The sequence below is a fragment of the Panulirus ornatus genome, chromosome 31, assembly GCF_036320965.1.
Source record: "Panulirus ornatus isolate Po-2019 chromosome 31, ASM3632096v1, whole genome shotgun sequence".
Classification (NCBI taxonomy): Eukaryota; Metazoa; Arthropoda; class Malacostraca; order Decapoda; family Palinuridae; genus Panulirus; species Panulirus ornatus.
Window position 1 is genome coordinate 4,169,614 of NC_092254.1, and position 17,302 is coordinate 4,186,915.

Genomic DNA, 17,302 nt, shown 5'->3' on the forward strand with positions numbered 1-17,302 from the left:
GTGTTCGAACCATTTTAACAAACCATCTTCAGCTTTCGGCCATACTCTTCTTATTACCACACCTCTTTCTTACCCAGTCACTTCTTAATCAGTCAGCCTTTTCTCACCATATATTTTCCTAATTATATCCTTATAGTATCCTCCTTCCATGTATTCTCATTTATAGACCATGCATGCTACACCATTGGGACTACTTTACCTTTAAACATACCCATCTTCATCTTCCCAGATAATGACCTTTCTCACTATACATTCCACACATTTACTTCATCTCTGAAACACTTAAGCTCTACAGTTGATTCCCCCAAAAAACAGTTCTTTCTCAGTCCCTCTTTAGTTTCTTCCCACTTGACCTCTTACTGTATCTAGCAAACCACAACTTGAAGATCCTTTCATAAGTAGATAACTTCACAATCACATCACAACACCCTCAGACCACAGTAACAGCAACAAACATGAAGCACTTCATTACACATTTGGAACAGTGGGTCACCTAGAGTAGACTGTCAGCATCTCCACAGAAATCTTCACTCACTCTTTTACTGCTATTTTCCTAGTCCTTTCATATAACAAATCTAACCCTAGACAGACACTAAAGCAGCTGACATCCTCCAGTCAACTTGAATGGACAATCCTCCCAGTGAACTAAACACCAACCATTTTAGGCTTCACATATGACACTCATGACATTCCCACCTTGCACTAATAACATCAGCAAAAATGCAACACATAAACTAAGTACCCCCAGAACTCTAACTGGCATGAGATTTGGACAAGAAAAAGAATCCCTCATTGTTCAACACAAACATTCATCTTCTCCATTTTTAATTAACTATGCCTTAACTGTCTGATCTTCCATCCTCTGAAAAGCAAACATAACAGCTGCAAACCTGGAAATGAGATTTTGAGGACAATATGACAGAGGATATATGTGTCAGAGGTGGAGGGAACAAGAAGTGGGAGACCAAATTGGAGGTGGAAGGATGGAGTGAAAAAGATTTTGAGTGATTGGGGCCTGAACATGCAGGAGGGTGAAAGGTGTGCAAAGAATAGAGTGATTTGGAACGAAATGGTATACTGGGGTCGACGTACTGTCATTGGATTGAACCAGGGCATATGAAGTGTCTGGGGTATACCATGGAAAGTTTTGTGGGGCTTTGATGTAGAAAGGGAGCTGTGGTTTCAGTGCATTATATATATATATATATATATATATATATATATATATATATAAAAGAAAGAAAAAGAAGAAATATATATATATATATATATATATATATATATATATATATATTTTTTGCTTTGTCGCTGTCTCCCGCGTTTGCGAGGTAGCGCAAGGAAACAGGCGAAAGAAATGGCCCAACCCACCCCCATACACATGTATATACATACGTCCACATACGCAAATATACATACCTACACAGCTTTCCATGGTTTACCCCAGACGCTTCACATGCCCTGATTCAATCCACTAACAGCACGTCAACCCCGGTATACCACATCGATCCAATTCACTCTATTCCTTGCCCTCCTTTCACCCTCCTGCATGTTCAGGCCCCGATCACACAAAATCTTTTTCACTCCATCTTTCCACCTCCAATTTGGTCTCCCACTTCTCCTCGTTCCCTCCACCTCTGACACATATATCCTCTTGGTCAATCTTTCCTCACTCATTCTATCCATGTGCCCAAACCATTTCAAAACACCCTCTTCTGCTCTCTCAGCCACGCTCTTTTTATTTCCACACATCTCTCTTACCCTTACATTACTTACTCGATCAAACCACCTCACACCACTCATTGTCCCCAAACAACTCATTTCCAGCACATCCATCCTCCTGCGCACAACTCTATCCATAGCCCACGCCTCGCAACCATACAACATTGTTGGAACCACTATTCCTTCAAACATACCCATTTTTGCTTTCCGAGATAATGTTCTTGACTTCCACACATTCTTCAAGGCTCCCAGGATTTTCGCCCCCTCCCCCACCCTATGATCCACTTCCGCTTCCATGGTTCCATCCGCTGCCAGATCCACTCCCAGATATCTAAAACACTTTACTTCCTCCAGTTTTTCTCCATTCAAACTTACCTCCCAATTGACTTGACCCTCAACCCTACTGTACCTAATTACCTTGCTCTTATTCACATTTACTCTTGACTTTCTTCTTTCACACACTTTACCAAACTCAGTCACCAGCTTCTGCAGTTTCTCACATGAATCAGCCACCAGCGCTGTATCATCAGCGAACAACAACTGACTCACTTCCTAAGCTCTCTCATCCCCAACAGACTTCATACTTGCCCCTCTTTCCAAAACTCTTGCATTCACCTCCCTAACAACCCCATCCATAAACAAATTAAACAACCATGGAGACATCACACACCCCTGCCGCAAACCTACATTCACTGAGAACCAATCACTTTCCTCTCTTCCTACACGTACACATGCCTTACATCCTCAATAAAAACTTTTCACTGCTTCTAACAACTTGCCTCCCACACCATATATTCTTAATACCTTCCACAGAGCATCTCTATCAACTCTATCATATGCCTTCTCCAGATCCATAAATGCTACATACAAATCCATTTGCTTTTCTAAGTATTTCTCACATACATTCTTCAAATATATATATATATATATATATATATATATATATATATATATATATATATATATATATATATATATATATATATGGGAAACAGAAGGAGTCATGCAGGGAGTGCTCATCCTCCTCGTAGACTCAGATTGGGGTGTCTAAATGTGTGTGGATGTAACCAAGATGTGAAAAAAGGAGAGATAGGTAGTATGTTTGAGGAAAGGAACCTGGATGTTTTGGCTCTTGAGTGAAACGAAGCTCACGGGTAAAGGGGAAGAGTGGTTTGGGAATGTCTTGGGAGTAAAGTCAGGGGTTAGTGAGAGGACAAGAGCAAGGGAAGGAGTAGCAGTACTCCTGAAACAGGAGTTGTGGCAGTATGTGATAGAATGTAAGAAAGTAAATTCTCAATTAATATGGGTAAAACTGAAAGTTGATGGAGAGAGATGGGTGATTATTGGTGCATATGCACCTGGGCATGAGAAGAAAGATCATGAGAGGCAAGTGTTTTGGGAGCAGCTGAATGAGTGTGTTAGTGGTTTTGATGCACGAGACTGGGTTATAGTGATGGGTGATTTGAATGCAAAGGTGAGTAATGTGGCAGTTGAGGGAATAATTGGTATACATGGGGTGTTCAGTGTTGTAAATGGAAATGGTGAAGAGCTTGTAGATTTATGTGCTGAAAAAGGACTGGTGATTGGGAATACCTGGTTTAAAAAGCGAGATATACATAAGTATACGTATGTAAGTAGGAGAGATGGCCAGAGAGTGTTATTGGATTATGTGTTAATTGACAGGCACGCGAAAGAGAGACTTTTGGATGTTAATGTGCTGAGAGGTGCAACTGGAGGGATGTCTGATCATTATCCTGTGGAGGCTAAGGTGAAGATTTGTATGGGTTTTCAGAAAAGAAGAGTGAATGTTGGGGTGAAGAAGGTGGTGAGAGTAAGTGAGCTTGGGAAGGAGACTTGTGTGAGGAAGTACCAGGAGAGACTGAGTACAGAATGGAAAAAGGTGAGAACAATGGAAGTAAGGGGAGTGGGGGAGGAATGGGATGTATTTAGGGAATCAGTGATGGATTGCGCAAAAGATGCTTATGGCATGAGAAGCATGGGAGGTGGGTTGATTAGAAAGGGTAGTGAGTGGTGGGATGAAGAAGTAAGATTATTAGTGAAAGAGAAGAGAGAGGCATTTGGACGATTTTTGCAGGGAAAAAATGCAATTGAGTGGGAGATGTATTAAAGAAAGAGACAGGATGTCAAGAGAAAGGTGCAAGAGGTGAAAAAGAGGGCAAATGAGAGTTGGGGTGAGAGAGTATCATTAAATTTTAGGGAGAATAAAAAGATGTTCTGGAAGGAGGTAAATAAAGTGCTTAAGACAAGGGAGCAAATGGGAACTTCAGTGAAGGGCACAAATGGGGAGGTGATAACAAGTAGTGGTGATGTGAGAAGGAGATGGAGTGAGTATTTTGAAGGTTTGTTGAATGTGTTTGATGATAGAGTGGCGGATATAGGGTGTTTTGGTCGAGGTGGTGTGAAAAGTGAGAGGGTTAGGGAAAATGATTTGGTAAACAGAGAAGAGGTAGTAAAAGCTTTGCGGAAGATGAAAGCCGGCAAGGCAGCAGGTTTGGATGGTATTGCAGTGGAATTTATTAAAAAAGGGGGTGACTGTATTGTTGACTGGTTGGTAAGGTTATTTAATGTATGTATGACTCATGGTGAGGTGCCTGAGGATTGGCGGAATGCGTGCATAGTGCCATTGTACAAAGGCAAAGGGGATAAGAGTGAGTGCTCAAATTACAGAGGTATAAGTTTGTTGAGTATTCTTGGTAAATTATATGGGAGGGTATTGATTGAGAGGGTGAAGGCATGTACAGAGCATCAGATTGGGGAAGAGCAGTGTGGTTTCAGAAGTGGTAGAGGATGTGTGGATCAGGTGTTTGCTTTGAAGAATGTATGTGAGAAATGCTTAGAAAAGCAAATGGATTTGTATGTAGCATTGATGGATCTGGAGAAGGCATATGATAGAGTTGATAGAGATGCTTTGTGGAAGGTATTAAGAATATATGGTGTGGGAGGCAAGTTGTTAGAAGCAGTGAAAAGTTTTTATCGAGGATGTAAGGCATGTGTACGTGTAGGAAGAGAGGAAAGTGATTGGTTCTCAGTGAATGTAGATTTGCGGCAGGGGTGTGTGATGTCTCCATGGTTGTTTAATTTGTTTATGGATGGGGTTGTTAGGGAGGTGAATGCAAGAGTTTTGGAAAGAGGGGCAAGTATGAAGTCTGTTGTGGATGAGAGAGCTTGGGAAGTGAGTCAGTTGTTGTTCGCTGATGATACAGCGCTGGTGGCAGATTCACGTGAGAAACTGCAGAAGCTGGTGACTGAGTTTGGTAAAGTGTGTGAAAGAAGAAAGTTAAGAGTAAATGTGAATAAGAGCAAGGTTATTAGGTACAGTAGGGTTGAGGGTCAAGTCAGTCAATTGGGAGGTAAGTTTGAATGGAGAAAAACTGGAGGAAGTAAAGTGTTTTAGATATCTGGGAGTGGATCTGGCAGTGGATGGAACCATGGAAGCGGAAGTGAATCATAGGGTGGGGGAGGGGGCAAAAATCCTTGGAGCCTTGAAGAATGTGTGGAAGTCGAGAACATTATCTCTGAAAGCAAAAATGGGTATGTTTGAAGGAATAGTGGTTCCAACAATGTTGTATGGTTGCGAGGCGTGGGCTATGGATAAAGTTGTGTGCAGGAGGGTGGATGTGCTTGAAATGAGATGTTTGAGAACAATGTGTGGTGTGAGGTGGTTTGATCGAGTAAGTAATGTAAGGGTAAGAGAGATGTGTGGAAATAAAAATAGCGTGGTTGAGAGAGCAGAAGAGGGTGTTTTGAAATGGTTTGGGCATATGGAGAGAATGAGTGAGGAAAGATTGACCAAGAGGATATATGTGTCGGAGGTGGAGGGAACGAGAAGTGGGAGACCAAATTGGAGGTGGAAAGATGGAGTGAAAAAGATTTTGTGTGATCGGGGCCTGAACATGCAGGAGGGTGAAAGGAGGGGAAGGAATAGAGTGAATTGGATCGATGTGGTATACTGGGGTGGACGTGCTGTCAGTGGATTGAATTGGGGCATGTGAAGCGTCTGGGGTAAACCATGGAAAGTTGTGTGGGGCCTGGATGTGGAAAGGGAGCTGTGGTTTTGGGCATTATTGCGTGGCAGCTAGAGACTGAGTGTGAACGAATGGGGCCTTTGTTGTCTTTTGCTAGTGCTACCTCGCACACATGAGGGGGGAGGTTGAAGGTATTCCATGTGTGGCGAGGTGGCGATGGGAGTGAATGGGGGCAGACAGTGTGAATTGTGTGCATGGGTATATATGTATGTGTCTGTGTATGTATATATATGTGTACATTGAGATGTATAGGTATGTATATTTGCGTGTGTGGACGTGTGTGTGTATACATTGTGTATGGGGGTGGGTTGGGCCATTTCTTTCGTCTGTTTCCTTGCGCTACCTCGCAAACGCAGGAGACAGTGACAAAGCAAAATAAATAAATAATAAATGTGTGTATATATATATATATATTCTTTCTTTCTTTCTTTCAAACTATTCGCCATTTCCCGCATTAGCGAGGTAGCATTAAGAACAGAGGACTGGGCCTTTGAGGGAATACCCTCACCTGGCCCAATTCTCTGTTCCTTCTTTTGGAAAATTAAAAAAAAAAAAAACGAGAGGGGAGGATTATATATATATATATATATATATATATATATATATATATATATATATATATATATATATATATGTTCTGGAAGGAGGTAAATAGGGTGCGTAAGACAAGGGAGCAAATGGGAACTTCAGTGAAGGGCGTAAATGGGGAGGTGATAACAAGTAGTGGTGATGTGAGAAGGAGATGGAATGAGTATTTTGAAGGTTTGTTGAATGTGTCTGATGACAGAGTGGCAGATATAGGGTGTTTGGGTCGAGGTGGTGTGCAAAGTGAGAGGGTTAGGGAAAATGATTTGGTAAACAGAGAAGAGGTAGTAAAAGCTTTGCGGAAGATGAAAGCCGGCAAGGCAGCAGGTTTGGATGGTATTGCAGTGGAATTTATTAAAAAAGGGGGTGACTGTATTGTTGACTGGTTGGTAAGGTTATTTAATGTATGTATGACTCATGGTGAGGTGCCTGAGGATTGGCGGAATGCGTGCATAGTGCCATTGTACAAAGGCAAAGGGGATAAGAATGAGTGCTCAAATTACAGAGGTATAAGTTTGTTGAGTATTCCTGGTAAATTATATGGGAGGGTATTGATTGAGAGGGTGAAGGCATGTACAGAGCATCAGATTGGGGAAGAGCAGTGTGGTTTCAGAAGTGGTAGAGGATGTGTGGATCAGGTGTTTGCTTTGAAGAATGTATGTGAGAAATACTTAGAAAAGCAAATGGATTTGTATGTAGCATTTATGGATCTGGAGAAGGCATATGATAGAGTTGATAGAGATGCTCTGTGGAAGGTATTAAGAATATATGGTGTGGGAGGCAAGTTGTTAGAAGCAGTGAAAAGTTTTTATCGAGGATGTAAGGCATGTGTACGTGTAGGAAGAGAGGAAAGTGATTGGTTCTCAGTGAATGTAGGTTTGCGGCAGGGGTGAGTGATGTCTCCATGGTTGTTTAATTTGTTTATGGATGGGGTTGTTAGGGAGGTAAATGCAAGAGTCTTGGAAAGAGGGGCAAGTATGAAGTCTGTTGGGGATGAGAGAGCTTGGGAAGTGAGTCAGTTGTTGTTCGCTGATGATACAGCGCTGGTGGCGGATTCATGTGAGAAACTGCAGAAGCTGGTGACGGAGTTTGGTAAAGTGTGTGGAAGAAGAAAGTTAAGAGTAAATGTGAATAAGAGCAAGGTAATTAGGTACAGTAGGGTTGAGGGTCAAGTCAATTGGGAGGTGAGTTTGAATGGAGAAAAACTGGAGGAAGTGAAGTGTTTTAGATATCTGGGAGTGGATCTGTCAGCGGATGGAACCATGGAAGCGGAAGTGGATCATAGGGTGGGGGAGGGGGCGAAAATTTTGGGAGCCTTGAAAAATGTGTGGAAGTCGAGAACATTATCCCGGAAAGCAAAAATGGGTACGTTTGAAGGAATAGTGGTTCCAACAATGTTGTATGGTTGCGAGGCGTGGGCTATGGATAGAGTTGTGCGCAGGAGGATGGATGTGCTGGAAATGAGATGTTTGAGGACAATGTGTGGTGTGAGGTGGTTTGATCGAGTAAGTAACGTAAGGGTAAGAGAGATGTGTGGAAATAAAAAGAGCGTGGTTGAGAGAGCAGAAGAGGGTGTTTTGAAATGGTTTGGGCACATGGAGAGAATGAGTGAGGAAAGATTGACCAAGAGGATATATGTGTCGGAGGTGGAGGGAATGAGGAGAAGAGGGAGACCAAATTGGAGGTGGAAAGATGGAGTGAAAAAGATTTTGTGTGATCGGGGCCTGAACATGCAGGAGGGTGAAAGGAGGGCAAGAAATAGAGTGAATTGGAGTCATGTGGTATACAGGGGTTGACGTGCTGTCAGTGGATTGAAGCAAGGCATGTGAAGCGTCTGGGGTAAACCATGGAAAGCTGTGTAGGTATGTATATTTGCGTGTGTGGACGTGTGTATGTACATGTGTATGGGGGGGGGGCATTTCTTTCGTCTGTTTCCTTGCGCTACCTCGCAAACGCGGGAGACAGCGACAAAGTATAAAAAAAAAAAAAAAAAAAATATGTATATTACACACACACATATATATATATATATATTTTTTTTTATACTAATCGCCATTTCCCGCATTAGCAAGGTAGCGTTAAGAACAGAGGATGAGGACTGGGCCTTTGAGGGAATATCCTCACCTGGCCCCCTTCTCTGTTTCTTCTTTTGGAAAAAAAAAAAATGAGAGGGGAGGATTTCCAGCCTCCCGCTCCCTTCCCTTTTAGTCGCCTTCTACGACACGCAGGGAATACGTGGGAAGTATTCTTTCTCCCCTATCCCCAGGGATAATATTATATATATATTTATATATATATACAGTGGTTAAATTGATGAGAACTGCTATTGACGTTTGTGTAAATAAATTATACATTTCCTTTTTTTCCATAGCCAGAGGTTGAACCATTATGTGACATTCATTTTTTTCATTCATTTCAAGCTAGAAGTTTCAGTTTTCTAAATTGTTTCTTACATTTTTCATATGTATATATATGTATGTGTGTGTGTGTATATGTGCGTATGTATGTGTATGTGTGTGTATGTGTATATGTATATATATATATGTATATTATCCCTGGGGATAGGGGTGAAAGAATACTTCCCACGTATTCCTCGCGTGTCGTAGAAAGCGACTAGAGGGGACGGGAGCGGGGGGCCAGAAATCCTCCCCTCCTTGTATTAACTTTCTAAAATGGGAAACAGAAGAAGGAGTCACGCGGGGAGTGCTCATCCTCCTCGAAGGCTCAGAGTGGGGTGCCTAAATGTGTGTGGATGTAACCAAGATGTGAAAAAAGGAGAGATAGGTAGTATGTTTGAGGAAAGGAACCTGGATGTTTTGGCTCTGAGTGAAACGAAGCTCAAGGGTAAAGGGGAAGAGTGGTTTGGGAATGTCTGGGGAGTAAAGTCAGGGGTTAATGAGAGGACAAGAGCAAGGGAAGGAGTAGCAATACTCCTGAAACAGGAGTTGTGGGAGTATGTGATAGAGTGTAAGAAAGTAAATTCTCGATTAATATGGGTAAAACTGAAAGTTGATGGAGAGAGGTGGGTGATTATTGGTGCATATGCACCTGGGCATGGGAAGAAAGATCATGAGAGGCAAGTGTTTTGGGAGCAGCTGAATGAGTGTGTTAGTGGTTTTGATGCACGAGACCGGGTTATAGTGATGGGTGATTTGAATGCAAAGGTGAGTAATGTGGCAGTTGAGGGAATAATTGGTATACATGGGGTGTTCAATGTTGTAAATGGAAATGGTGAAGAGCTTGTAGATTTATGTGCTGAAAAAGGACTGATGATTGGGAATACCTGGTTTAAAAAGCGAGATATACATAAGTATACTTATGTAAGTAGGAGAGATGGCCAGAGAGCATTATTGGATTACGTGTTAATTGACAGGCGTGCGAAAGAGAGACTTTTGGATGTTAATGTGCTGAGAGGTGCAACTGGAGGGATGTCTGATCATTATCTTGTGGAGGCTAAAGTGAAGATTTGTATGGGTTTTCAGAAAAGAAGAGTGAATGTTGGGGTGAAGAGGGTGGTGAGAGTAAGTGAGCTTGAGAAGGAGACCTGTGTGAGGAAGTACCAGGAGAGACTGAGTACAGAATGGAAAAAGGTGAGAACAATGGAAGTAAGGGGAGTGGGGGAGGAATGGGATGTATTTAGGGAATCAGTGATGGATTGCGCAAAAGATGCTTGTGGCATGAGAAGAGTGGGAGGTGGGTTGATTAGAAAGGGTAGTGAGTGGTGGGATGAAGAAGTAAGATTATTAGTGAAAGAGAAGAGAGAGGCATTTGGACGATTTTTGCAGGGAAAAAATGCAATTGAGTGGGAGATGTATGAAAGAAAGAGACAGGAGGTCAAGAGAAAGGTGCAAGAGGTGAAAAAAAGGGCAAATGAGAGTTGGGGTGAGAGAGTATCATTAAATTTTAGGGAGAATAAAAAGATGTTCTGGAAGGAGGTAAATAAAGTGCGTAAGACAAGGGAGCAAATGGGAACTTCAGTGAAGGGTGCAAATGGGGAGGTGATAACAAGTAGTGGTGATGTGAGAAGGAGATGGAGTGAGTATTTTGAAAGTTTGTTGAATGTGTTTGATGATAGAGTGGCGGATTGAATCAAGGCATGTGAAGCGTCTGGGGTAAGCCATGGAAAGCTGTGTAGGTATGTATATTTGCGTGTGTGGACGTATGTATATACATGTGTATGGGGGGGGGGGTTAGGCCATTTCTTATGTCTGTTTCCTTGCGCTACCTCGCAAACGCGGGAGACAGCGACAAAGTATAATAAAATAAATAAAATATATATATATATATATATATATATATATATATATATATATATATATACTCCACATTTACATCATGTAACTGAAAAGGGGAAATGAATTGTATGACTTTTTTAATGTTAGTAATTACCCCTGAGCTGACTGCTGCTCATATTTTATAGTGCTTGTCTTTGGTCTTCCAGGTTGATATAAACAAGGCTGTAGTGGCAGCTAGGAAGGCATTTTCTAGTACCTCTCCTTGGCGTACCATGGATGCTTCTCAAAGAGCCAGGCTAATGCACAAAGTATGTGTGTGAGTGACTTTGTCATTACTGTTCGTGTTTTACAAAGAAAATGTTTGATGCTTGTTGGGTCCCATTTGTTCATATGTTACTACAATTATTATTATTATTCATAACAGAAGTAGTGGTATTATAGTGTTATTATTGTTATTATTTTTATTATACTTGATTGCTGTTTCCCATGTCTGTAAGGTAGCACCAGGAAACAGATGAAGAAAAACCCATCCTCTCATGTACACACATATACAAACACATGTGCATACATGTACATATACTCATACATGAAATACACACACATACACACATGTACACATTCACACCCTCTCACTGTCAACCAATCCTGGCACCACCCCTCCCCACAGGAAACAGCAACGCCACCACCTGCATCAGTGAGGCAGTGCCAGGAAACAGACAAAAGAAGGCCACATCCTCTCACACTCAGTCTCCAGCTGCCATGTGCAGTGTATTTTTTTTTTTTTTTTTGCCGCTGTCTTCCGCGTTTGCGAGGTAGCGCAAGGAAACAGACGAAAGAAATGGCCCAACCCACCCCCATACACATGTATATACATACGTCCACACACGCAAATATACATACCTACACAGCTTTCCATGGTTTACCCCAGACGCTTCACATGCCTTGATTCAATCCACTGACAGCACGTCAACCCCGGTATACCACATCGCTCCAATTCACTCTATTCCTTGCCCTCCTTTCACCCTCCTGCATGTTCAGGCCCCGATCACACAAAATCTTTTTCACTCCATCTTTCCACCTCCAATTTGGTCTCCCTCTTCTCCTCGTTCCCTCCACCTCCGACACGTATATCCTCTTGGTCAATCTTTCCTCACTTATTCTCTCCATGTGCCCAAACCATTTCAAAACACCCTCTTCTGCTCTCTCAACCACGCTCTTTTTATTTCCACACATCTCTCTTACCCTTACATTACTTACTCGATCAAACCACCTCACACCACACATTGTCCTTAAACATCTCATTTCCAGCACATCCATCCTCCTGCGCACAACTCTATCCATAGTCCACGCCTCGCAACCATACAACATTGTTGGAACCACTATTCCTTCAAACATACCCATTTTTGCTTTCCGAGATAATGTTCTCGACTTCCACACATTCTTCAAGGCTCCCAGAATTTTCGCCCCCTCCCCCACCCTATGATCCACTTCCGCTTCCATGTTTCCATCCGCTGCCAGATCCACTCCCAGATATCTAAAACACTTCACTTCCTCCAGTTTTTCTCCATTTCAACTCACCTCCCAATTGACTTGACCCTCAACCCTACTGTACCTAATAACCTTGCTCTTATTCACATTTACTCTTAACTTTCTTCTTTCACACACTTTACCAAACTCAGTCACCAGCTTCTGCAGTTTCTCACATGAATCAGCCACCAGCGCTGTATCATCAGCGAACAACAACTGACTCACTTCCCAAGCTCTCTCATCCCCAACAGACTTCATACTTGCCCCTCTTTCCAAAACTCTTGCATTCACCTCCCTAACAACCCCATCCATAAACAAATTAAACAACCATGGAGACATCACACACCCCTGCCGCAAACCTACATTCACTGAGAACCAATCACTTTCCTCTCTTCCTACACGTACACATGCCTTACATCCTCGATAAAAACTTTTCACTGCTTCTAACAACTTGCCTCCCACACCATATATTCTTAATACCTTCCACAGAGCATCTCTATCAACTCTATCATATGCCCTCTCCAGATCCATAAATGCTACATACAAATCCATTTGCTTTTCTAAGTATTTCTCACATACATTCTTCAAAGCAAACACCTGATCCACACATCCTCTACCACTTCTGAAACCACACTGCTCTTCCCCAATCTGATGCTCTGTACATGCCTTCACCCTCTCAATCAATACCCTCCCATATAATTTGCCAGGAATACTCAACAAACTTATACCTCTGTAATTTGAGCACTCACTCTTATCGCCTTTGTACAATGGCACTATGCACGCATTCCGCCAATCCTCAGGCACCTCACCATGAGTCATACATACATTAAATAACCTTACCAACCAGTCAACAATACAGTCACCCCCTTTTTTAATAAATTCCACTGCAATACCATCCAAACCTGCTGCCTTGCCGGCTTTCATCTTCCGCAAAGCTTTTACTACCTCTTCTCTGTTTACCAAATCATTTTCCCTAACCCTCGCACTTTGCACACCACCTCGACCAAAACACCCTATATCTGCCACTCTATCATCAAACACATTCAACAAACCTTCAAAATACTCACTCCATCTCCTTCTCACATCACCACTACTTGTTATCACCTCCCCATTTGCGCCCTTCACTGAAGTTCCCATTTGCTCCCTTGTCTTACGCACTTTATTTACCTCCTTCCAGAACATCTTTTTATTCTCCCTAAAATTTAATGATACTCTCTCACCCCAACTCTCATTTGCCCTTTTTTTCACCTCTTGCACCTTTCTCTTGACCTCCTGTCTCTTTATTTTATACGTCTCCCACTCAATTGCATTTTTTATTATTTCTATTATTGATATTGTTGTTATTATATTTATTATTTATATTATACACGTCCACACACGCAAATATACATACCCATACATCTCAATGTACACATATATATACACACACAGACACATACATATATACACATGCACACAATTCACAGTCTGCCTTTATTCATTGCCATCGCCACCTCGCCACACATGGAATAACATCCCCCTCCCCCCTCATGTGTGCGAGTTAGCGCTAGGAAAAGACCACAAAGGCCCCATTCGTTCACACTCAGTCTCTAGCTGTCATGCAATAATGCCCGAAACCACAGCTCCCTTTTCACATCCAGGCCCCACAGAACTTTCCATGGTTTACCCCAGATGCTTCACATGCCCTGATTCAATCCAATGACAGCACGTCGACCCCGGTATACCACATCGATCCAATTCACTCTATTCCTTGCCCTCCTTTCACCCTCCTGCATGTTCAGGCCCCGATCACTCAAAATCTTTTTCACTCCATCTTTCCACCTCCAATTTGGTCTCCCACTTCTCCTCGTTCCCTCCACCTCCGACACATATATCCTCTTGGTCAATCTTTCCTCACTCATTCTCTCCATGTGCCCAAACCATTTCAAAACACCCTCTTCTGCTCTCTCAACCACGCTCTTTTTATTTCCACACATCTCTCGTACCCTTACATTACTTACTCGATCAAACCACCCCACACCACATATTCTCCTCAAACATCTCATTTCCAGCACATCCACCCTCCTGCGCACAACTCTATCCATGGCCACGCCTCGCAACCATACAACATTGTTGGAAACACTATTCCTTCAAACGTACCCATTTTTGCTTTCCGAGATAATGTTCTCGATTTCCACACATTCTTCAAGGCTCCCAGGATTTTCGCCCCCTCCCCCACCCTATGATTCACTTCCGCTTCCATGGTTCCATCCGCTGCCAGATCTACTCCCAGATATCTAAAACACTTTATATTTCTCCAGTTTTTCTCCGTTCAAACTTACCTACCAATTGACTTGACCCTCAACCCAACTGTACCTAATAACCTCGCTCTTATTCACATTTACTCTTAACTTTCTTCTTTCACACACTTTACCAAACTCAGTCACCAGCTTCTGCAGTTTCTCACATGAATCAGCCACCAGCACTGTATCATCAGCGAACAACAACTGACTCACTTCCCAAGCTCTTTTATCCCCAACAGACTTCTTACTTGCCCCTCTTTCCAAAACTCTTGCATTCACCTCCCTAACAACCCCATCCATAAACAAATTAAACAGCCATGGAGACGTCACTCACCCCTGCCGCAAACCTACATTCACCGAGAACCAATCACTTTCCTCTCTTCCTACATGTACACATGCCTTACATCCTCGATAAAAACTTTTCACTGCTTCTAACAACTTGCCTCCCACGCCATATATTCTTAGTACCTTCCACTTCACTGCTTCTAACAACTTGCCTCCCACACCATATATTCTTAGTACCTTCCACAGAGCATCTCTATCAACTCTATCATATGCCTTCTCCAGATCCATAAATGCTACATACAAATCCATTTGCTTTTATTATTTTATTATTATTGATATTATTATTATTATTTTATTATTATTGATATTATTATTATTTTATTATTATTGATATTATTATTATTTTATTATTATTGATATTATTATTATCATTATTATTATTATTATTCTAGCTATTATTTATTATTATTATGTTTGACTGGTTGGTAAGGTTATTTAATGTATGTATGACTCATGGTGAGGTGCCTGAGGATTGGCGGAATGCGTGCATAGTGCCATTGTACAAAGGCAAAGGGGATAAGAGTGAGTGCTCAAATTACAGAGGTATAAGTTTGTTGAGTATTCCTGGTAAATTATATGGGAGGGTATTGATTGAGAGGGTGAAGGCATGTACAGAGCATCAGATTGGGGAAGAGCAGTGCGGTTTCAGAAGTGGTAGAGGATGTGTGGATCAGGTGTTTGCTTTGAAGAATGTATGTGAGAAATACTTAGAAAAGCAAATGGATTTGTATGTAGCATTTATGGATCTGGAGAAGGCATATGATAGAGTTGATAGAGATGCTCTGTGGAAGGTATTAAGAATATATGGTGTGGGAGGCAAGTTGTTAGAAGCAGTGAAAAGTTTTTATCGAGGATGTAAGGCATGTGTACGTGTAGGAAGAGAGGAAAGTGATTGGTTCTCAGTGAATGTAGGTTTGCGGCAGGGGTGTGTGATGTCTCCATGGTTGTTTAATTTGTTTATGGATGGGGTTGTAAAGGAGGTAAATGCAAGAGTCCTGGAAAGAGGGGCAAGTATGAAGTCTGTTGGGGATGAGAGAGCTTGGGAAGTGAGTCAATTGTTGTTCGCTGATGATACAGCGCTGGTGGCTGATTCATGTGAGAAACTGCAGAAGCTGGTGACTGAGTTTGGTAAAGTGTGTGGAAGAAGAAAGTTGAGAGTAAATGTGAATAAGAGCAAGGTTATTAGGTACAGTAGGGGTGAGGGTCAAGTCAATTGGGAGGTGAGTTTGAATGGAGAAAAACTGGAGGAAGTGAAGTGTTTTAGATATCTGGGAGTGGATCTGTCAGCGGATGGAACCATGGAAGCGGAAGTGGATCATAGGGTGGGGGAGGGGGCGAAAATTTTGGGAGCCTTGAAAAATGTGTGGAAGTCGAGAACATTATCTCGGAAAGCAAAAATGGGTATGTTTGAGGGAATAGTGGTTCCAACAATGCTGTATGGTTGCGAGGCGTGGGCTATGGATAGAGTTGTGCGCAGGAGGATGGATGTGCTGGAAATGAGATGTTTGAGGACAATGTGTGGTGTGAGGTGGTTTGATCGAGTAAGTAACGTAAGGGTGAGAGAGATGTGTGGAAATAAAAAGAGCGTGGTCGAGAGAGCAGAAGAGGGTGTTTTGAAATGGTTTGGGCACATGGAGAGAATGAGTGAGGAGAGATTGACCAAGAGGATATATGTGTCGGAGGTGGAGGGAACGAGGAGAAGAGGGAGACCAAATTGGAGGTGGAAAGATGGAGTGAAAAAGATTTTGTGTGATCGGGGCCTGAACATGCAGGAGGGTGAAAGGAGGGCAAGAAATAGAGTGAATTGGAGTCATGTGGTATACAGGGGTTGACGTGCTGTCAGTGGATTGAAGCAAGGCATGTGAAGCGTCTGGGGTAAACCATGGAAAGCTGTGTAGGTATGTATATTTGCGTGTCTGGACGTGTGTATGTACATGTGTATGGGGGGGGGGGGTTGGGCCATTTCTTTCGTCTGTTTCCTTGCGCTACCTCGCAAACGCGGGAGACAGCGACAAAGTATAAAAAAAAAAAAAAAAAAAATGTTTGCTTTGAAGAATGTGTGTAAGATATATTTATAGAAGAAGAAGGATTTGTGTATGGCATTTATGGATCTGGGGAAACCATGTGATAGGGTTGACAGAGATATGTCATGCAAGGAGCTACGAATATATGGTGTAGAATGAAAGCTACAATAGCAGTGAGGAGTTTTTATTAAGAAAGCAAGGCATGTGTTTAGAATAGGTAGATAGGAGAATGAATGGTTTCAGGTGAAGATGTGTCTGCAACAGCAGTGTTTGATGTTATCATGGCTGTTTACTTTGTTTATGGATGGGTTGGTAAGGGAATTTTTCTGTGCTTTGTACACATTTTTGTTGATTTGCTGATTTTTTTGATGTTATTGAGATTTTTATTACCCATTACATCTGTAAAATGGCCTGCAAATTCTTGTGCTGCTGGTGCATTTAAAGTGTCTGGGAAAAAGCCTCTACTTGGATGTAAAATTACAGGTGTTGAAACAGTTGGAATTTGGTGAGCAACAGGTCAACATCGGTGATGCTTTCAA

General features: G+C 42.1%; 1 protein-coding gene across 3 annotated transcripts in view; it reads left to right on the top strand.

Annotated features, from left to right (window-relative positions):
* LOC139758728 (aldehyde dehydrogenase, mitochondrial) overlaps nt 1-17,302 on the top strand; it is a 40,366-nt gene that overhangs the window by 4,814 nt on the left and 18,250 nt on the right. For all 3 annotated transcript variants that reach the window (XM_071680434.1, XM_071680436.1, XM_071680437.1), the window contains one exon: nt 10,792-10,893. In XM_071680434.1, coding sequence (XP_071536535.1) covers nt 10,792-10,893 — 102 coding nt within the window. The remainder of the gene's footprint in view (nt 1-10,791; nt 10,894-17,302) is intronic.